The sequence below is a fragment of the Hydra vulgaris genome, chromosome 06, assembly GCF_038396675.1.
Source record: "Hydra vulgaris chromosome 06, alternate assembly HydraT2T_AEP".
Taxonomy (NCBI): Eukaryota; Metazoa; Cnidaria; class Hydrozoa; order Anthoathecata; family Hydridae; genus Hydra; species Hydra vulgaris.
Genome location: NC_088925.1, coordinates 39403038 through 39427500, shown reverse-complemented (window position 1 = coordinate 39427500; position 24463 = coordinate 39403038). Strand labels below are relative to the sequence as shown.

Genomic DNA, 24463 nt, shown 5'->3' with positions numbered 1-24463 from the left:
CTCTGCTATTACAATATTTCCTTCTTAACTAGTAAATAAATAATATAGTCGAGTAAATGAAAATTATTGTTAATGTGTTTTTTATATATATAATATATATGGTAGGTATTATTTGTACGCATGTGCAACTAATTTTTTCTAAGTTGTAGGCGCATATTTAAACATAAGTTATTATTAATTATTTTGAGGATTTCACTTAAAATTTTTGTTTAATTTAACTTTTTAAATTTTTAAATAAAAAATGAAACTAATTAATTAACCCAATTTAAATAAATAATAATATACTTTGCTTTTGTTTTAAAAAATACCTGCCCAAACCCAAACCCTCAGCAGATGTATATACACTCTATTACGTCTATCCCTATATAAGTAAGTCGATGCATGTACACGCTACTGCGTCTATACCTATTTAAGTCTGTCAATATATATATGTAGTCTTCTCAATTTGAAATATTATGCCAGCACACAAAAAAGTGCTGGCAGTATTATCATTTTTAAGTTAGCCTGCGCAAATTTGAAAAAAAATCATTTTTTTCTGCTATTTAAATTAAAATAAAAATAGAGAAAAGAATGCTTTGAATAAACACTAGATAAAATAATTTTTAAAAAACTTGTAAAAAAAAAAGGCCATATTTCATAAAAAACAAATAAACATCAGTGAGCGCGAAACATGCTGGCGAAACGGAGAAGAGTGATATATATATTATATTGGAATCTTTTATTCCCTTATATTAGAATCTTTTATTCCCTATATATTGAAATCTTTTATTCCCTCTCGACGATTCCAGGTCAAGCCTCACTCTCCTCCATGGTTTTCTTCACACTGTGCTGCTGCGATTGCCAATCAAAACCGTTACTTCCATATTTATCAGCAAAACAATTCTCCAGAAAACAGGCGTCTGTTTATTACTGCTAGAAACAATTGTAAAAAGGTTTTGTCTAACGCCAAAACCCGCTATTCTCAGGTTATGAAATCTCGTATCTTATCTCAAAAATTAGGCTCTCGTGACTTCTGGAGAATCTTTAATAATATCAATAATAAGGGCAAATCTATAATTCCACTTCTTGAATGGTTCAGACTTTGTCACCTCACCTAAAGACAAAGCTGAATTTGCCAACAAACAGGTTGATCTATTGCTTGACATTCATATCACTCCAGCATCTGTATCTAAAGTGATTTCCTGCCTATACTCTTATACAGCTTGTGGCCCGGACAACATACCTGTTATTGTCTTGCAGAAGTGTTCTCCGGAGCTGTCGTCTATACTCTCAAAACTATTCAACAAGTGCTTATTAGAGTCTTGCTTTCCAGCCTGCTGGAAAGCGGCATCTGTTATCCCTATCTTCAAAAATTCTGGAGAGCGATCTGATTCGTCTAACTACCGTCCCATTAGTCTTCTTCCTATCATAAGCAAGGTTTTTGAATCTTTAATTAACAAACACTTAATTTCTCATCTTGAATCTAATCACTTACTTTCTGACCATCAATATGGATTTCGATCTACTCGTTCTACAGCTGATTTGTTAACAGTAATAACTGACAGATTTTATCGTGCATTAGATAAAGGTGGAGAGGTTAAGGCCATTGCTCTTGACATTTCAAAAGCGTTTGATAAAGTTTGGCATGCTGGTCTTCTCCATAAGCTTTCTTCTTATGGTGTATCTGGCAACATCTTTAAGATCATTGAATCCTTCCTTTCCAATCGTAGCATAAAAGTTGTCCTCGATGGACAACACTCTTCTTCTTATTCTGTAACTTCAGGGGTTCCTCAAGGTTCTATCCTTGGCCCTATACTCTTTTTAATTTACATTAACGATCTTCCAGATATTCTCTCATCTAAGGTGGCATTGTTTGCTGATGACACTACCATTTATTCTTGTCGTGATAAGAAACCAACACCCTCTGATTGCTTGGAGGGGGCATTTGAGCTTGAAAAGGATCTTACTTCTGCTACAGCATGGGGCTCTCAGTGGCTGGTGAACTTTAATTCAGATAAAACTCAATTTTTTTCAGCCAATTGTTATCGCAATAATTTAGATCTTCCTATATTTATGAACAGTGATGTACTCGATGAATCACCTACTCTTCATCTTCTAGGATTAACTCTTCTTATCTTTCTTGGAAACCATATATCAAATCAGTTGCAAAATTAGCATCTGCTAAGGTTGCATCTCTTTATCAAGCTCGTCACTTTCTTACTTCGGATTCTATTCTCTATCTCTATAAATCTCAAATCCGGCCTTGTATGGAATATTGTTGCCATATCTGGAGCGGATCTTCTAATGATGCCCTTTCTCTTTTTATACAAGGTGCAAAAACGTGTTGTAAACATAGTTGGACCTGCTCTTGCAGCCAACCTCTAACCATTATCACATCGTCGTAATGTTGCTTCTCTTTCTTTTTTCTACAAATACTATAATGGGCACTGCTCTAAAGAGCTAGCGTCTCTTGTGCCATCTACTATAATTCATTCTCGTGTTACTCCTCATTCAATTAAGTGTCATCCTTTTTCTGTGAGTGTTCCTAAGTGCTTCAAAAATGCTTATTTGTCTAGTTTTTTTCCTCAAACATCATCTCTTTGGAATTTGCTTCCTTCATCTTGCTTTCCTGACTCATATAATTTGCAATCTTTTAAGTCGTCTGTCAATCGTTATCTTGCTCTACAATCTTCATCTTTTCTCTTTCAGTAACTTCCAACTTTAATTAGTGGCTGCTTGCAGCCTTGTTGGAAGCAAAGATGTTTAAAATATATATATATATATATATATATATATATATATATATATATATATATATATATATATATATATATATATATATATATATATAGTATATATATATATATATATATATATATATATATATATATATATATATATATATATATATATATGTATATATATGCATACATATTTAGGTAATGTTGCAGATTAGTGGTGTAAAATCAGTTTATTTCATTTTAAAAATATTTGAGATGGAGTTTAACTAAAGTAAAAAGTAATTTTTAAAAATTTTAACATTTTATTAAACAGGAATATGAGAATATGCGTAATTCGTCACTGAAAAGGTGTTCTAAAAAATTAGTTTTTCTAATTTAGCAAAAAGTAAAAATATCTTAAACCAGGATGCTCCACTATTTGTAAACCTAATGAAATGAAATTTTGTATTTAATTAAAAAAAAGTTCAACACATATTTTATTATATTTCATGTTTATTTTTGTAAATAAAAATAATATAATTTTACGTCGTAAATCCATGTTTTGATCATGTTTTTTTATGAATCACAGAGATTGTTATGATAGAGAATTTTATGCTGATTAAGAATCATATAAAAGTATAGTTCTGAAAATCAACAGAAAGTGGTCTAATTCGATGTTAAAGTTTAAAAAATTGCACTAAAAATGCTAATATTCGCCATTTTTTAAAAACATTTTACACCAAATTTAACATATAGAAATCGGTTGTTTAGAAAATGTTTTTTAATTATATGGCCCGGTTTTTATTGTCTTTAAAATTAAATTTTTTATAAATTAAATTAAATGGTTTATATATATATATATATATATATATATATATATATATATATATATATATATATATATGTATATATATATATATATATATATTAGGGTATTAGGGGTATGACTAAAAAGCACATTTTTTTTTTTTTTTAAAAGCGACAAAGGATAAACTTCTGCTTATATTAACTTAAAATAATAATACTTTTTCCAAATCAAAAAAAACTCCCCACCAGTGCAGTTGAAAATTTGGTCCCAGCTGTCTAAAAATGCAAAAAATTCAGGTTTTTGCATTTATAATAGGAGCAGCGTCACTTAACAAAGTTTCAAAAATACCATGACAGTTATTTTTGCATCTTGATCTATCTTTTAGATTATGTTTTATTTTTTGGTAAAAATGATGGGAAGAGTTGATCTTAACCATTTGCAATCATGTGTATATTTACAAGGTTTTGGTGGGGTTTTTTAATTTTTTTTCATGTACTTTTAGTAAGTGACTCTGGCTAAAAATGAGACTTTTTGCAAATTCAGTTAGAAATAAATTTATAATTCTTTATATATTATAATTTTATTCTTACATTTACAATTTATTAAATTCTGGCATATATTTATGCCAGTATTTTATAAATAGGGACAGATACAGTAAAAGCATGCAACTTGTTGAATAAGAAGCCAAAAAAGAAGGAGTTTTGGTTTATTGTAATAGAGATGATAGCTCCTTTGAGTATTGACCATGATTAGAGAAACAGCATAAAAGAGGAAGGCTAAAGCCTGCTGGTGCTGCTGCTGCTGATTATGATGATGATTATAATGATGATGATGATGATGATGATGATGATGATGATAATGATGATGATGATGATAATGATGATGATGATGATGATGACATTAATGATGATAATGATGATGGCAATGATGATAATGTTGATGATGATGATGATGATGATGATGATGATGATGATGATGATGATGATAATAATGATTTTGATGATTATGATGATCATGATCATGATAAGCATGTTGATCAAAATAATGTTTCTTAATGCATATATATACAAAATCAAACATAAATTTAAAAAAAAAAAAAATGTACTTTAGGATGTAGAAATGTTTATGCAGCCCTGGTCACAAACCCGGCCCAGCTCTGGTCCCGACTATATTTTATCAAACCATGCCCCGGTCAAATATCAACCCTGGATGTTTACTATGTACTTTAAATATAAAACATTTTTATAATTGTACGTTTTTAAGTTAAAGAAAGACTTCTGTTTTATGGTTTTTATCTAAGATTTTTTATCAGTTGTTTTAAATTTTAAACAATGTTAGGCTACAACCATCAAGTTTACTTCTCTGTCTACTTTTGTTTCTAAATGTTTTAATGAGGTCTTGACTAGAATTAGAAGCATGTTATGCACTGTAATGTAGAACAAAAAGACCAGTGAAATAAGTATATAATAAGTAGCGATATATACACATAACCCAAGCATTAACTTAACTTTAATAAACTTAAATATATTTTTTAAATCAAAATTAAATTATATATTTTGAAAATCTAAATTAAGTTACATTTTTTTTTTGTCAGAATAAAGTTATATATTTTTATTAAATAAGTTTTAAATTAAATCATATATTTTTTATCAGAATTAAATTATGTTTTTATGATCTTTGCTTCAAGCTTAAAAAATTAATCATTACAATAAAATAAAAACAAAATAAAAATAAACTTTTAATTTTATTTGAGTTTTTTTTAATTAGTAAATAGTGCTTTTAATTAGTAAATAGTGCTTATATAAAAAATAATTGTCGTTCAAACTTTTGTAACAAATATTTTTACATAAACATCATCCAAAAGTTAATGTGAATTTTTTTAAAATTAATTACTTCTTTTATCTTATTGCTTATAGAATAATTTAAAAGTTAAAAAATGATAAAAAGTCGCTTAACTGAAATTGCTTACTGCTTACATAAAATCGCTTAAGGCGTGCGTAAATCGCCTTACGTGTAATGATTTAAAACAAGGCCTGAGATATAAGATCAGTCTTATGAATGAGAGATGGAATGTTAGACCTACCTTTGTTTAAAATGCTGTTGAAGGTTTTCCCAAAGTCTCTAGATTCTTATTTCTGAGATAGGATACCAGATTTTGTGAACTGGGAATAATGGAGCTTAGCATCAGACAACACCTTTTTCCATCGATTTATTGTATCGATTATTATTTAGGCGTTAGTTCACAAGAGAGTTGTTTTTTTGAAAAATATGAAAGCTAATATATATATAATCTGCACGAGAAAATTTTAGTTTTAGTATTTGTGTTTTAGTTTTAGTCTTGATTCTTCTTATTTTCTCTTTTTTTTTTAGTTACGCCTAGATAAGTTTTTTCAGCACATTTTTGAAATGTTCAAAATTTCAAAACATTTTAACAATTTATGTACACTCACTGCATATTTTACCTATTTAAGTCAGTCCATGTATGTACATCATGTATGTACAACATGCATGTTGCTGGATGACCAATAATCACAGAATTTGTTAGTATTACTCTTTCTAAAAAACTTTAGTGTAAATTTTGATATAATTTTTCTTCAATAAAATAAAAATACAAAACAGATTGTTCTACTAAAATTGATGTTTGATCAGAATAAAAATCATTTTATACCAAAAACCCTGCCCGGCCCAAAAACCTAAATACTATCCTGGCCCAAAAACCTAAAACCAGACTTTATTTTATTAAAATTTTTATTTTCAAAAATCCTTTTTTTTTGCAAATTGCATAATCTTGTTTACCTCTTTCTTGGTTAAAGATTTAAGGGTTTTCAAATATGTAAAACTAAATAGTAAAAAATATTCTTTGTGTGTCTATATTATAAAATTTTATGGCTTTTATTGCATTATCCAAGAAGTTACAATATATTTACTGAAACCAATATATAGGTGTAAGGATTTTATAAAAACACACAAAATTATTTTAGTTGCATCATCCAGTAAGTAGTGAAACCAATAAAAAAAAAAAGAAAATTTGTGCAGAGTGCAATAAAGATTAAATGGAGAATACTGTTCACGCTAAGCCACACTTTGTGAATCAGGAAATGCTAAGTATTGATGAGATACTTGAGTATTTTGCCAACTTTAATGAAAACTATGTGTTAGAAAGAACTGCTCAAAAGCCAAAAAGAAGAATTCATTTTTCTTTATCGATATCAAGAACTGTGTACTAAGTCTGAAAGTATTAGACCTGTGCAATGTCTTGTTTAAGCACCCGTTATATCTGAAAAAAAGTCAAACTTAACACAACCATGTCAAAACAAACTTATTATCAATTAACAGCTGGGAAGAAAGCAACCACAGATTAGAAATGGTGATGTCAATACGGCTCCTTATGCGGAAGGTGGCGATAGCAACAATGCAACCACTGAGCACTCTTAATTGCCAACACTCTTAAGAACACAGTTGGAACTGGTAATTTTAATAATGGAGATAATACTTCAAAGCTTTATATGTTTGTAACATTATACCTTTGATATATTTGTGCTAGAATTGTGACTTATGATACATTTGTGTTACGCATGTGCATTAAAGTTGATTACAAATATATATGTGCCACCTGTTTTTTATTTAATCCTGCGTTGTTCCCTGTTTGTTTAAATTTGATCAGTGCAATTATTGGTGTTTATATAATGCAAGTACACTGTGTCAGCCTTCTCACACCACAGTTTCATGTAGCTAATGCGTTTGAATTTACATTTGCTTTTATTTTCAGGTCAATTTTTTATGTGAACCTTAATCAGCATAAAATTCTCTAATCATTAATAAAAATAGAGAATAGAGATGTAATTTAGTGCCTTATACAGTGTACAGAGTTAAGGTATAGAAGAAAAACCAGGGATGCGGAGCTCCAAAAAGAAACCCACATTTAAAATTTACAAAAAAGTTTATTTCTTCCTGGTTTTTGGTATCCATAGCTCTAATAATGTAAAGGAGCATATGGAAAACATTTAGAAAAAAAAATTAAGACTTAAGTTTGAGGAACAATCAATTTTTAAATCCAGAGTTGTTATGTATGATGGCGGCATTGACTCCAAAACTCTGGGCTAAAAAACAATCGGTTCCAAATCATTAAATCTCATGAATTTTTTTCTTATTGCAAATCATAAGTCACTCAACATTTTTAGATCAACTGGACCCTAGAGACCAAGAAAAAATAGAGGTTTAAAGCCGGAGTCCTTTTGAGACTCTGCATCCTTAATAGAAAGCTTAAAACTTCCAACCTAAACATCTCATTTATTTAATGTTACTCTGAAAAATTCCTAAATTATATTTTAAATCTAATTAGGGTGGCTCAGAACTATTAAGACCATAAAAAGGTGCGTTATTTAAATCACACTCTTTGAATGTAAACTGTAAATGTAAACACCCTGTGTTGTAAAGTAATGTGGCCTACTTTTAGTTTTTTAGTTGATATGGTTTTAATAGCTTTAAGATGCCCTACTAAGTTTTCAAAAACATTATAGATTATTGATATGTAAAATTATTTTTTAGAGTACTATTTACTGTTTTTTATAATTAAATTTGTTTTTAAAAATGCAGGTTGTCCAAAAGCATTTGTGTTGATATGATTTTTAGGCAATTTGTTAAAAAGTTGTCGCATAAATTTGTTTACAATACTTTTTTAATAAATAATTTGTTTTAAGTTTCAAATCTTAAAATATATCTACTGTGATGATGTTGTGCAGCATGTAAGACAATGGAAGCTCAACTCAAAGAACAATCTGAAAAAGTTTCATTTAATCCTAATCTCCAGAAAGTTGGTTTTAATGAAGGTGAATGTTTAGACGACAGTGATATTTTTTTACATGCTGGGATCAAAGTTAAAGCAAATCAAGAAATTAGTATAGACACTGAGTTTGATTCTGAAGCTTTATTATTGGCTAATAGTCAAAAGTTAGAAAAACAATGTTTATCAAATAAAATTCATGATACTGTAACACCAAATAATGTTGATGATACTTTAACAGCAAAAAAGATTTGTGATACTGTAACAGCAGATGTTAATTATAATGAAGTAGAAAATAAAGGTGAAAATACTGTATTAAATAAGGTTAATGATGTTGTAACAGAGAATGAGGCAAATACCGTAAAAACAAAAAAATCTGACGCACATTTGTTATATAAAGGCAATGACATTATATCTACCAAGAAAGATTTTAATATAAAAATTGAAAAACTTAATTATTCTAATTTTTTAACTACTACTTCTAATAATAAACACTTAAATAATGAGTTGCTAGATTCATTTAAAGATAATGTTTCTACAGAGAGTATTCAATGTAATATATCTTGTGAAAAAAAAAATGTTCAAGACATAGAAAATAAGAACTCGCAAAAAGTCCAGACTCAAAAAACTTCAGAAAATTTTGAGGAAGTAAATGTATTTTCAAATCCAGATATTTTTGCTCAGTTTAATAACTCTAATGAAGATAATGACAATGATTCTGAAGAATTTCTCAAAAGGTTAGTTGCTGTCTATATTGATGTAAATTTTTTAATTCTACTTTTATTTTAATAAAAAAAAGACCCAAATTAAATAGATAGATAGATAGATAGATAGATATATATATATATATATATATATATATATATATATATATATATATATATATAGATAGATATATATATATATATATATATATATATATATATATATATATATATATATTTATATATAGATATATACACTTATATGTTGTCTGAAAGTTTTCTTCCATATTTTGTTGACAAAAAAAACATTTTATTAAAAAAAATAAAAATAAAAACATTTTAATAAAAAAAATAAAAATAAAAACATTGTTTATATTGTTAAAAACATTCATAATGTTTTAAAAAACATTATGGTCAATTAAATTTGCGTTTTTGCGGCTTTTTTAAAAAACGATTAATTTGTTATTAAATTAATGGTTTTTACTTTCTGACAACACGCAAATGTTGGACGAAAGTCAAAAGTAATTAAAAGTGACGTATGTGTTGGCATAAGAATCACTTTTTCCCTTCCGCTCTCCCCAAAGACAACAAACTATATATATATATATACATATATATATATATATATATATATATATATATATATATATATATATATATATATATATATATATATATATATATATATATATATATATATATATATATATATATATATATATATGAATATGGTTTACCCTCAAGTTCGCTTTCTCAACTGACTTTGTTATAGGGGTAAATACAGTGAAAACTTTGCAAAAATTTGAAAATATTCAGCAAAAATTTGAAAATATTCATGTAAATTATAGTTAAGAGTTAAATAAAACTAAAATTATTTAAATGATACACTTATTCTTTACATAATAGTTAAAAATGTATTTCAGTAGTAATACTTTTAACTTTCTAGAAGCAATGATTAGAGTACTAACTTTAGGACTGAAAGGTCTTTAGTTTGATGCCAACTCTTGCCCAATGAAGCATTATTTTATTTTTAAAAAGTGTATAAATATTTTTGAGAATTAAAATTTTCTTTTTTTAAATAAAATCATTTAAAATAACATTAAATAGAATTAAAAGTAAATTTGTGTTGTCTTTTATAACTACAAGTAGTTATTCAGAGTAATGAAATAAGATTATTTTAAATTTATTTTAAATTGTAACTTTATTTTTTTTTAATTTAAGTTTAATTAAGTTAAAACATTTAATTTGAACATAAGTTTGAGTTTTATGGGAGAATGAAGAGTTTATTATGATAGCTGATATAACTTAGGTAAATGTTAATTAACATTTAATTGGAATAGGTTTTTAAAGCTTTCCGAAAAAATAAAATTTCTCTGCATTTATTTGTGGATTTTTTTCTGAAATTTAAGTTAGCTTTCTCATTAAATCTAGAGTTATAAAGAAGTTTTAATGGTTACTAGCATTTTTAAGGAGCTTCAAAGTAATGAGATAAATAAATTATTTCAGGCAATAAAATAATTAAAGTAAGTTCTATTTATAACACTTTTTTCAGGGCATTCATGGTATTTAACTATGCATTTATAGAACTTATGCCATTCTTGGGTTTTCTTCCAGGCAATTTAATGATCAGACTTTATTAATGTGATAAATAAATTATTTTCAGTAACAAAAAATTAAAGTTTTATAGCACTTTAACAGCATTAATTGTACATATTTATGCAATCATAGTACTTGTAACATTTTTGGATTTTCTGTTTGACATCAAATATAGTCGACTAAAATCTCAGATTGTCTGATTGAGAAATGCAGTTGACATTTCAACCCACAAGACTTGTTCATAATAAAATTTTAAATAATCATTGATGTGAATTTAATAAGTAAAACTTCTATTAGACAAACTTGTAAAATTTGTTGGTGCTAGATCTCAATTATTTTGTTGTTTTTTAAATTTATAGTTATAATAATTATCCTTTTTCTTATAAGATTAAATTATTTAAAAAGTTATTTATTTAAAATAAGAGATTAAAAATAAAAGTTAAACCTCAATAAATGCATAAAACCATTATAAATAAATGTAAAATGTGGCACCTTTACATGTATCTGTACATAGATTAATTATACATGTCATCCTTTTGGTTTTAAAGAATTTTTTAGATACATTTTTTGAAAAGTTAAAAAGTCCAAGCTCTTGAATACACAATTAGTTTTTATGTAAGAAAAACTAAACTATTACGTAAGACTAAACTATGTAAGAAAAACTAAACTAAAATGTTTTACAAAGAGAAATAAGTTTAAATCATTGTTTTACTGAAAAATTTGCTTTTAAACATGTTTTACTGTTTTAATCTATGTAAGTAATTGACCAATGTAAGTAATTGACCTATCTATGTAAGTGTAATGTAAATAATTGTAAGTAATTGACCTATGTAAGTAATTGGCCAATGTATATTGACCTATGTTAGTAATTGACCAATTGTAAGTAATTGACCAATTGTAAGTAATTGACCAACTGTAAGCAATTGACCAGTTGTAAGCAATTGACCAATGTAAGTAATTAACCTAATCTATGTAAGTAATTGACCTATGTAAATAATTGACCAATGTCAAGTCAATTTATCCTGGTACTGGTAACATCTAACCCAGTACAATCTGCTTCATGTCCTGCTGCCTTAAAGGATACGCTTTTCTAGGCAAAGACTAGGAGAAGCCAACTCCGACTTTAAACACCCCCTGCCTTGAGGCTCTTGGTTAAGTAAAGGCTAGAGATGGTGCCTTGATAAAATCGCTCATCTTGGGCAGATGTTAAATGCATCCTGCTACTGTCTTGAAGCAGGCCTCCTAGGCAAAGACTTAAGGAATAAACAGATTCTATCTGTTGGCCAGCCTTGCATCCCTTCTTCATCTATTAGACTGGGGCAGATGTATTTATAATACATTGTTTCAAGTTTAGGATGTTGAATGCTGGATCTTCTTGACTCAATGCATGGGTTTTGCTTGTGTCTCTGTTTTTATGACTAGGCAACTCATTCTATTATCTCCTAATGAGGGTACAGCTCTAAAACTCAGTTTTATAGTTCTGAGGTTGGCTGGTAGTCAGGTTTCCCGAACTCTGTGGTAGCTCTCAGAGAGGCTGATTCTATCAACAGCTGAAAAATATCAAAGTATTAACAGTGCCATGTTGCGCATAAAGTACCAAAAACTATAAAATACAAAAAAAGTTCTCCAGACCTACTTGCTCTTTGTGAGGCTAATTTGAGTTTGGCTGTCTCATCTTATGATCTTAGTGTTGATATTTATCCTCCTTTAATTTGTAAAGACTCCAATAGTCACATACTTGGCCTAGGCATTTACATTCATAAGAATTCACCCATTTATCGGTAAACTAGGTTTGAATCCACAGACTATTTTTTTATGTGCTTTCGTTTAGCACCACTTCACTCTATCGCCTTTCTCTTTGTTCTATATCGCTCTCCTTCATCTCAAGACTGCACTCTTTTTGATGTTTTTTCTGATCATATTGACCAACCCCTCTCTCTTTATCCATCAGCTAATATTGTTGTTGTCGGTGACTTTAATGCTCATCAGACTGAATGGTTTGGCTCTAGTGTCAGTGACTCTTCTGGCGTTAAGGCCCTCAACTTTTGCCTTTCTCAATCTCTAACTCAAATAGTCAACTTTCCAACTTGCTTTCTAGACAACCCGAATCATTTAAATTCTCTACTCGACTTATGTCTTGTTTCTGATCCTAGTCAGTGCTCAGTTTCTCAATATTTACCCTCAGGTGCTTCTAATAACAGTTTGATCTCTCTAAAACTATTATCTCATTTTTCTTTATCATATGAATCCCCCTATCATCGTACCTCTTACAACTACCTTAAGGCTGACTGAGACTCTTTGTGATTTTCTTCGTGATGGCCCTTGGATAGAAATCTTTTGTCTTCTTGCTGACAAATGTTCTTCTTACATAACTTTGTGGATTCAGGCTGGCATGGAATCGTTTATTCCCTCTCTCTATTTTCAAAATTTCTTGAGTGCGATCTGATTCGTCTAACTACCGTCCCATTAGTCTTCTTTATATCATAAGCAAGGTTTTTGAATCTTTAATTAACAAAAACTTAATTTCTCATCTTGAATCTAATAACTTACTTTCTGACCATCAATATGGATTTCGATCTACTCGTTCTACAGCTGATTTGCTAACAGTAATAACTGATAAGTTTTATCGTGCATTAGATAACGGTAAAGAGGTTAAGGCCATCACTTATGACATTTCTAAAGCTTTTGATAAAGTTTGGCATGCTGGTCTTCTCCATAAGCTTTCTTTTTATGGTGTACTGGTAAGATCTTTAAAATTATTGAATCCTTCCTTTCTAATTGTAGTATAAAAGTTGTCCTCAATGGACAGCACTTTTCTTCATATCCTGTAACTTTAGGAGTTTCTCAAGGTTCTATCCTTGGCCCTATACTCTTTTTAATTTACATTAACAATCTTCCAGATATTCTCACTTATAAGGTGTCATTGTTCGCTGATAATATTATCATTTATTCTTGTCATGATAAGAAGCCAACACTCTCTGATTGCTTGGAAGGGGGCATTTGAGCTTGAAAAGGATCTCACTTCTGCTATAGCATGGGGCTCACAGTGGCTGGTGAACTTTAATTCAGATAACTCAATTTTTTTCAGCCAATCGTTACTGCAATAATTTAGATCTTCCTATATTTATGAACGGTAATGTACTAGATGAGTCATCTACCCTTCATCTTCTAGGATCAACTCTTACTTCGGATCTTTCTTGGAAACCATATATCAAATCTATTGCAAAATTAGCATCTGCTAAGGTTGCATCTCTTTATTGAGCTCGATACTTTCTTATTCTCTATTTCTATAAATCTCAAATCCGGCCTTGTATGGAATACTGTTCACATATCTGGGGCGGATCTTCTAATGATGCCCTTTCTTTTTTAGACAAGGTGCAAAAATGTGTTGTTAACATAGTTGGACCTGCTCTTGCATAGTGAACGACAGAGGTTAATATTTGACCGGGGCCGGGTTTGATAAAATATTGCCACGGCCGGGTTTGTGACCAGGGCTGCATAAACATTCATATATCCTTAAGTATATTTTTTAAATTCAAAATTCATGTTTTGTTTTGTATATATATGCATATATAAACATCATTATGATCAACATGATCATCATAATCATCATTACCATCATCATCATCACCATTGTCATCATCGTCATCATCATCATCATCATCATCATCATCATCATCATCATCATCATCATCATCATCATCATCATCTTCTATTTTGGCAAATACTAAACCATATAAATACTAAAGTTTATATATGAATATGAAATAATATTGTATGCCAGCATCTAAATAAATAGCAAACATGTTCATGTCCTTAATATGTATGCATAAAGCTCTACAGCTTTTTTTCCTTCTGAACTAAATATTTGGAAGCTTTTATAAATAAGCCAATATAAAAAGATCCCGTCTGATGTTAAGCTCAGTTTACTTAATAATGTATCTTGTATCAGATGTTAGGTTCTAGAGACTTTTGGTTAGACTTTAACAACGTCATTAACTAAAGTAAGTCTAAAATTTAATCTTATTAATTATATAATATTTAATAGCATTTAATTTTTAAAAAGTGCTAAATAGGTGGTTCCAATTTTTTAAAACTTTGCTCTCTCCAACTATCCTACAATTAGTCTTCGCTCTGTTATTAGTTTCTTTATATAAAGGTTTTGAGATTATTAAATTATTTCTTACTAACTGCAGTAATAAAGTTATTCTTGAAGGCCTACACTTTTCTTTATTTCGAGTAACTCAAAGGTACCACAAGGTATCTTGTGGTACCCTTAAATCTTTGCTCCTGTATTGTTTCTTATCTACAATATCAATCTTCATGAAAATTTAACAACTAAAGTGGCTCTATTTGTTAACGGCTCAACTTCAGGCTTGGTCGGGAACCGGGAGTGATCGCTCTCAATTACTGACCACGGAAATAATATTTAGTTGCAAAAAAGTGGCCAGATTTTTTAGTCATTTTAAGAACATTTCAAAAAACAAAAAAAAATCACAAATGATTAATTGAACCGATGAGAGACAATCACTAAAAAAAAAAATTAAATTAGGAAAATAAAATATCTTTTAATGCGAAAAAACTTAAAGCAAAATAAATTACTTTTCGAACTAATATTTTCAAAACATCGCTCTTTTATAATTTTTTTATAAAATTATTTTTTTTATAAAAAGTGACATTTTTTATATAAAGTAACATCTTTAGTTTGCTTATAAAGGAAACAAATTTTCTTTTATTAATCAAAGAGTGTAATATAATTTTTATTTATATACTCGTATCTTATTTCCAGTGCTGGATTAAAGAGGGTTGGGGTTAGAGGGGGCTAACCCCAGCCCTCCTTAATACTTAAACCCAAGCCCCACAAATGTCAAGAAGACCTTTTTTTTAAGTCATTTTCACGTTGTGGCACATAAAAAGACCTCCAAATTTAAATTAGCCCTTGGCCCCGAAAAGTCTAACAACATTCTAATAAAACTAACACTGGTTTTAGTTTTATATAAGCTAAATTATTTTATAAATAAAAATGTTGATTTTTTTAATAACTAATTTACGCTTCGCGTAGTTTAAAAATTTTAACATATTTGAAAAAATTCTTCTTAGTAAGATGAACAAATAAAATAATTAAATCACTGAGTTACTGTAGAAATTAAATTAACTAGATCAACTAAAAAGGTTAAAAATACTTAATGAAGAGGAAGCGGAACTGCTTCACAATACTGCTGATAATGTTAAGTGAGTGGGCTTTTTAATTTTAATTAGTATTTAAAACAGAAAAAAGAATAATGAGTTTGTAAGAATGGCAACTGAAGAGAAAATAATTAGAGTTAGTAAACCAATATTTAAAAACTTTTCTTTATATCTAATAACTTTATATATATATATATATATATATATATATATATATATATATATATATATATATATATATATATATATATATATATATATATATATATATATATAGTTTAAATAACTTTATATATATATATATTTATATATATATATATTTATATATATATATATATATATATATATATATATATATATATATATATATATATATATATATATATATATATATATATATATATATATATATATATATATATATATATATATATATATATGCTTTAAAAGATTACATCAGAATAAAAAACAGATACACAAAATTACATTTACATAAAAAATACATACTTTAAAAAAAAAAAAAAAGAATATACTAATAAAATCTATAATTTATAATAAACTTTTAAAATTTAACTTTTTAAAATTTTGACAATTTAAAAAATATATATTATAAAACATTTATTTTTGTAAACAAATAATAATCGTTTAAAAGGTTTACGTTCTTACAGATGTGGCTCTGAGAATGAGTCATAGTATTAAACTAATAGTTCATTTGATATTCTTAAAACAATTTATGCTAGAAATCTCAAAACTTAACAAATCTCGAATAACACAATTTTTAAACCATTTCAACAGAATATTCTAGAACTTTATTTCGCTTAGTCAACCTATTTTTTAACCAATAGAATTAGTTTGTTCGTAAATTCGGCGGGTTTTTTGTGTTTGTGAATATTCTTTTTATTCTTCCGCACCAAGATGTTTTAAGAACATTCAAGTTTATGTATGTTTCCATGTATGTTGGTAAAACAAAAATTTTTTGGTTTACCAACATACATAAACTTAAATGTTCTCAAAAAGACTAAAAAACCTGGCCAGTTTTTTGCAACTAAATATTATTTCCGTGGTCAGTATTCAAAAGCGATCGCTCCCGCTTCTCGACCAAGCCTGAGCTTTATACTCTTGTATTTTTGATCTGATCTCTCTTCTGTAACAGCGTAAGGATTGCTGTGGTATATGGATATAAATTCTGAACTTGAAATCTGTAATATTTGTTAGACAACAACACTCATTTATTTACTGCAAAAAAATATTGCAATAATGTTGGTATTCCTATATTGATAAATAACAACCCTCTTACTCTCAGACAAAATCTAAAACCACATTGTAAATGTAATGCGGTCATGGTATAGTGGTCATGTAGAGCGCTTGCGTCATAAGCGTGAGGTACCGAGTTTGACCCCAACCAGGGGCCTGGTAGTGCCACGCTCAACTTGTTTCTTTGTGCAGCGGCCTTGGTTGTCAAGCTTCCTGTTTCAGAGTTGTATATTTCAGAGAGGGTTATAACCACAATTAAGTAGCCTCCTCATCTGTAGTGGCGTTTTCAGCCTTGGGGAGGTGAATTAACAAAAAAAAAAAAAAATTAATAAGTTAGATCTGCTTTATCTGCCAAGCTTGAGCCACTCTTCCAATGTTGTAAGATTGCATTTCTTTTTTTTTCTTTCTACAAATGCAATCATGGTCAATGCTCAAACAAGCTATCATCTCTATTACGATAAACCAAAACTCATTCTTTCTTGTTTCTTATTCAACAAGTTGCATCCTTTTACTGTATCTGTCCCTTCATGCTATAAAAACTTTTATTAATCCAAATTTTTTCCTTGCACATCAAAAAAACTTTATAACTGTTAGCCATTTTTATGTTTTTTTTTAAATATATAATCTTCAACTTTTCAAGTCTTCAGTTAACCATTTCCTAGTATTTTTACTTATTTTTTATTTTAAAGTAACTCATAACTTAATAGTGGTTGATTGCAATCTTGTTGGAATTAAGATAGAGTTTAAAAATATTTAAATATATGCCAGTATTTATTAACAAGTTAATGTAAGCATAAAATTGTAATATACAAAGTATTATAAATTTTTTTCTAGCCCCTGCTAAATTTTATACTTTAGCCGGGGCCAGATTTGAAAAAGTCTCATTTTTAGTCGGGGCCCCAGTCACTTGCTACTATTCCAGTCAACCTCCAACCATTATCACATCATTGTAATATTGCTTCTCTTTCACTTTTCTTCAAATGCTATAATGGGCACTGGTCTAAAGAGCTAGCGTCTCTTGTGCCATCTACTAAAATTCATTCTCGTATTACTCGTCATTTAATTAAGTCTCATCCTTTTTCTGTGACTGTTCCTAAGTGCTCCAAAAACTCTTATTCCTCTAGTTTTTTTCATCGAACATCATTTCTTTGGAATTCGCTTCATTCATCTTGCTTTCCTGATTCATATAATTTGCAATCTTTTAAGTCATCTATCAATCATTATCTTGCTCTACAATCTTCATCTTTTCTCTTCCAGTAACTTCTAACTCTAATTAGTGGTTGCTTGCAGGCTTGTCGAACCGAAGATGTTAAAAAATAAATAAAAAATTGATTTGTTATAGATTGTTAAAAGTGTGCAACTGACATTGTGGCTCAAACAAATATGTTGATAATTGCAATATCATAAGTGTCCTTAGAAAAGAATAAAGTTTTTTATTTTTGATTAAAATTATGTAGAATTTAATTCTCTTTCTCATGATGTAATTAATTTATTTGTGTTAAACTGAAAATCTAGACACTGTTTTGAATTCACTAACTCATTAAAATTAAAATTCTTTTCATACTTTCATACAAAATCATCATAATTTAGTTGTCTCAACATGCTGAATGAATTATTAAATTGTTATAGTATTTTTAAAGTCTGTTTATATAAATGATATGAAGTGAATAATATTCCGATTTAATTACTAAACAGTTACAATAATAGCAAAAGTAGAATAACAATAAAAGTTTAAAACAATATTTGTGAGCAACAAGTAAAACCAATCAATTAAATAAAAGTATCATTTTAGAGGCAATCAATACACATGCAAAAAACATAATTTTTTTTTTTAATTAAGCACAATTTTATCTATAAATTCTAATATAAACTTTATTTTTTATAATAGTATTTTAAAAATACAAGTGCTGATAGTGAATTATCTGAAAGGAATAATCTTACTTATGTACAGATATTGTCACACTGAAAATACTCTTTCGACATCCATAGATGTTGGAGTAATTGTTAATAATGCATCACAAAGCTTTTTTAGGTTTTCTGTATATTGGCCTTTATCTTTAAAAAGAATAAATTTAGCTATAAATCACATCAAATTGCTGTGTCCAGAAGACACATCTAATGATTTAATCTTCCTTAACAATACATTAAAAGGATCCTTAAGTGCCGAGACAAGTTGTTTTTGTATTATAAATAAACCTTAAAAAATAAATTTAGAGTTAAATAAACTTACCAAAACAAAATACTTATCAAGATATAAACAAAAAAACTTTCAGCTTTTTTTTAATTTTGCCATCATGTTTCTGTTTCTGAGTCTAATAGACTTATAATTCTGCAAGGTTTTTTTTGTCTTGTCTTGTCACTTAGGGATCCCTTAAAGTACTAAAAAAACTTGTCAATCTATTTTTACTTTTATCAGAAAATTTTTAAATCAAAAAATTATGTACAGTTCATAAAAATAGTATTGTTACAGTTTATAAAATTTATATTGCAAATAAGGAATCCTTGTTAAAAAAATATATATATATCATAAATCCATCAAATAATGCTTCCTTTAATTTAATAGAAATGATCAAGTTGTTAAAGTTTCTTTAGAAAAGAGATATTTAATGTTTGCTTGAATCTTGCACTAAAGAATGCTTTATCAAAAATGGCTTTGATAATGTTATGGAAATGTGTTCTATGTTTATAAAAGGGTATTAAAAATCTTTTTTTAACTAAAAAAGATTTACGATGCTTACTAACAAAGAATGGAATTTTATGTTGGTAGATATTTACTCATAAAACTTAGTGTTTCAACAAACCTGTCATAGTTATGTTGAACATTGTTCAACATAACTATGACAGGTTTGTTGTGTCGGATCTTATAAAAAATTAAATCAATTTGTCTCCAATGATAACTTATATTATGACTGTACTTAATGTTTAACTGCATAAAGTCAAAGATTAGTGATTCTAAAGTTTTTGTTACTAAATCCAAACATTCAATATTTATGTTACATGCATCATGCTATTGTTGGTTGTTCCAGTTATATAACTTTCAAAGTCATTATTTAATAAGTATTGATCAATAATACAAGCTTTTAAAAGTTGTTTGATATTTAATTGACTATAAAAGCATATATGCTTTTATAGTTTGGCCAAAAGAGTATATTAAGATTATAAATTTGTATAAATAACAATTTCATTCCAACTAATTTTAGTTTGCACTACTTTTATTTTTTGCACTTTTTTTTATTGTTACTTAATTGTCCTAAAATGTTATTAAATTTAACTTTTTTTTTTTTCAGGAATGAATCTGATAGAGTTTCTAATGAACTGGTATGCTTTAATTATTTTCAAATGCAGTTTTTTAAATATAAATTATATAAGGGTAGTTTGAAAATAGTGCAAAATTTTTATGAAAACAACTAATATTGAGAGGCCAATGGATTTGACAGTTTGATGTTTATATTTTAGAGGTCAACCTGTTCAACAGTTTTTAGGTTATCTCAAATAAAATAATTATTGTTGAATATTGATTATCGATTTAAAACTTAAGATTAAATGTACAACTTGAATCAAAACTATAAAATTAAAATAAAGTTGTAATTAAAAAATATAAATAAAAATTATAATCCAATTAAAATTTTAGTTTTAAAATTTGATATTGGTTAGATAAATTATTCTGCAGTAGATAACCTACAACATAAGTGATTTGTTCCTTTTTCAGCTACATCATTTACTGCTTATGTGTGCATCAGTTCATAAAATGTCTTAAAGACTGGATCAGATGTCCATTGGTGGTTTCTTAAGAAATGTTTAAATCTTTTTTTTGCTTCCTTCCATGAAAATTTTGTTGTTCTTTCTGTAACCAGGTCCTCCAACTTTTCAGACTCACTTGTCAACTTCATACACTGAGGGACATCTGCCAATACTGATCATTGTAGAATTTGTACCATTATTTATATTTAACAAAAATTTAATGTCATTTAGATGGGCTCAGATTATAAGTGGTGCTTTATTCCATTGTTTGACAAAAACAAAATTGGCAAAGAGAGGCAAATTTGTGATGGTCATTTTGAGCTGAGTCTTTTATGGAAGATTTTCATGTCTAAATAGTTTTTGCCATTTATCTTGCATGATTTCTTGGACTAAAACTTCTCAGGCTTGAAATTTCTTGTTACCTTTGTGTATGCCATGAAACCTGAAGGATAAATGTTAAAATTACTGATATTCCTTTTTTTTGAGTGCTGTTTTTCATGAACTCCATGTAAATAGATGAGCATTTCTTGTTGCCTGTTCTATAATATTGAATCTTGAAACATTTCATATTCTATAATAATTTAAGAGAACATGTAAAGTATTATTCACTTTAAAAAATAGTTTGATGAAAAAAATGATGTTATTTCATTAAGTTTATTTAAAAAAAAAATATTTTATTGTAAAGCGTAAATTTTTTTGGTCTTTATAATTAAGGCAGCATATTATCAATCTTTTTCATGAGTTTTGGCACCTCTTTGTGTTTTAGCCACCTTGTGTACTGCACAACATTGAGCATATGGATGGCGTGGGTCTGTTGATGTGCACATACTTTGATGTAATTATTCATATAAATTAAAAAAAAAAAAAAATAGTATAGTTATTACTAAGCAACAATAATATTTAATACAACAAAAAAGTTATAATATTAATATTACAAAATAAAATAAAGGCTGTTTTCCACAAGAAGAAATATTTGCGTGAAGCGAATTTTTTCGCTATGACGAAACGCTGTTTTGATTTCCACTTTCTTTTGCACTACTTTTTTTGTTGTTGTTAGTAATAAAAATGGCAGCAATAAGTTTGCGCTCTATGTTTAACTAAAAGCAATTATTACTTTTTTAACATACTTTCTACTTTGAAACATGTGGAAACTTCCTTCTATGCATTAATTTTAACATTTCTGTCATCATATCATTTTGTAATATAATAATTTAATATAAAATTTTTTATAAGAAAGTACAAAAGTAATATAGTAATATATAAGTATAAATGCTAAACTCTGGTATGAACATTTCTGTTAAACTGTTACTGCAAAAACACCAGTGTGTGAATAACCAAGTTATTATTTAAGTAACCAAGTTATTATTCAGTTACCATATGTTAAAAGACTTTTAATTTTGGTTAGTATTGTTATTTGTATTACTTTTTTATTTTTAATTAAAAATTTAAATGTGTCAAACTTTTTATATAAATAGTAGGTGAGCTATATTTTTATGAAAGTGTAAAGACTATAAAAAGCTATCATCTGTTGAAATTGAAATCATCAAGCAATAATAGCATAACCTTTGTATGTTGTAATTAAATATTAATTACCATACTTTTTGCAATAAAAATTGTTGGAAATTGTGATATGCCATCATAAGTGCCATATCATCAAAGGCATCTTTCTCTTATATATAATCAAATATCTTTAATGGAACGAATATGTATATACTGCATATGTTTATATTCGCTAGTATTAACTTATTAATAATTATGTATACTTATTTTGTATAGAAAGATAATGGTGATGATGATTTAGCACCACTCACTTTCGATTCAACTGAAACAAATATTTATCTTATTGATAAGTATGTTTATTTAAAAAGTTTTTTTATAATAATGTAAATAAATGTTTTTATTAATGCGACAAAGTAGTATTAACAAACAAACCTCTGAAAAGTATTATTATTTACTTTCTGGATTTAGTAAGACAAAGATTTGCAATTTGTTTCATTTATATATAATTTTTTATAAATTTTCAATAGCTAATCAAATAATACAATAAGATAATAATTCCTTTTTCTAATTTTAAATTTTATAATTGGTTTCTAGAATAATTATTATATCTTTTTTTGTTCACGACCTGTTATAAAAACTATTTTTATAAGATTTTTTAAATATTTCAGAGAAAAATCGAGGTCTAGTAAAGAAGTAAGAAGAATGATTTGTGAATGTGTATTTGAGCCAGGTAGTTTTTCCTTTTTATTATATGTGTTTGAGCCAGGTAGTTTTTCTTAATTATTATGTTTTTGATCCAGATAAAAAATAGTAAAAAATCTAACAAAGATTAGAGGACTGATTAACCACATAAACTAATGATAACTCATGATCATTAAAGGAATCAGGGGTGTGGTGGCCCCAGAGGCCATGCAGGATTCCCGCATGGGCTTTTCACTTTTTTTATCTAAATATGGGCTTTAAGCACTTTTAATCTAAATTAATAAAAACTTTTTTCGACATTCTGATAAAAATCTACAAATATTTACTATATTTATGTTTGCACAAATTCAATTTAATTAATCTCTTCATTTAAAGTGTTTAACTTAGAGCACAATTATATTAGTATTTTGCATAATAACTCTCACAATATTACTCTGAAAACAAAGTAGATATTTATAGATGTATTATATTTTTTCATAAGAAAAGTTATGAACATAAGAATGGTTTTTAACTGTTAAAAAAAATTAAAAAAATAAATTCAATAATATATTGTAATACATAATAATATCAAGTTCAATATAAATTGTTTTATAATAAAACAATTTTTGTGTTTTTATACTAATTAGTTTATATTGATGTACGTAGTATTATTATTTTAAATGTACTTAAACAGTACATATACAAATAACTAAGTGTAATATACCTGCACATTGTACATATGCAAATGTACAACATTCAAATGTACATATAAAACTAAATGACAAATTTTGAAATGACATTTAAAAGTATAGTTATGCATAATTTAACGGCACATTTATTTCTACTTGAAAGTGTTCATTCATTTATTTATTTCAGGACAGTCTGACAGGCTGAAAAAGGATAACGGCTGTGCAAAAAATACATTTAAACTATATAAATATACATGAATAATAAAAAACTATCAGTGTAGAAGACTGCTTTCATGGCTTCCGGCTGCAAATACAGTCTTGTCTAAAGGGATTTCCTCTGTTATGTCCGCATTGTAGAAACATTGTAATGTATCTTGTGTTTGTTCTTGGGTCAATTTGTTTCTTAAATTTTTTTTTAATGTTTAAGATCAGAAAATACACTCATTAATATTAACACTAAGGGTCAAAATGTGATATGATGTGATGTGATAAAATGTGATATGATATGAAACACATTTTTTGTGATAAGATGTGATATGAAACGTATGTGATGTGATGTGATATGAAACATATTTTTCATTGCCAACAATCGGCTTAATGCTCTCTGTTGCAGAATATACCTGAAGTATCCAAAAAATAGCGATCATCAATTTTAAAATTGATTAAATAGCTAAGCACATAATAAAGTATAAAAAACATACTTGTACGTGCAAACAAAGCATCAGTGCTTGTACGTGCATACAAAGCATCAGTGCAAGATGGTTCTTTTCTCTATGAGTTTTAAATAACGGTAGCATTTTCGTTTTGATCCAAAAAAGATG

General features: G+C 27.6%; 1 protein-coding gene across 2 annotated transcripts in view; it reads left to right on the top strand.

Annotated features, from left to right (window-relative positions):
* Positions 1-3895: 3895 nt before the first annotated feature.
* The window catches only part of LOC100200309 (histone-lysine N-methyltransferase SETD2), a 67899-nt gene continuing 47331 nt past the window's right edge, over positions 3896-24463 (top strand). Inside the window, exons 1-4 of one of the 2 annotated variants that reach the window (XM_065800095.1) lie at positions 3896-3974; positions 20319-20349; positions 22549-22622; positions 22941-23002. In XM_065800095.1, coding sequence (XP_065656167.1) covers positions 3952-3974; positions 20319-20349; positions 22549-22622; positions 22941-23002 — 190 coding nt within the window. In that variant the 5' untranslated portion in view covers positions 3896-3951. Of the gene's footprint in view, positions 3975-8186; positions 9028-20318; positions 20350-22548; positions 22623-22940; positions 23003-24463 lie in introns of those variants that run through there. The other variant, XM_065800094.1, reaches the window with a different exon arrangement.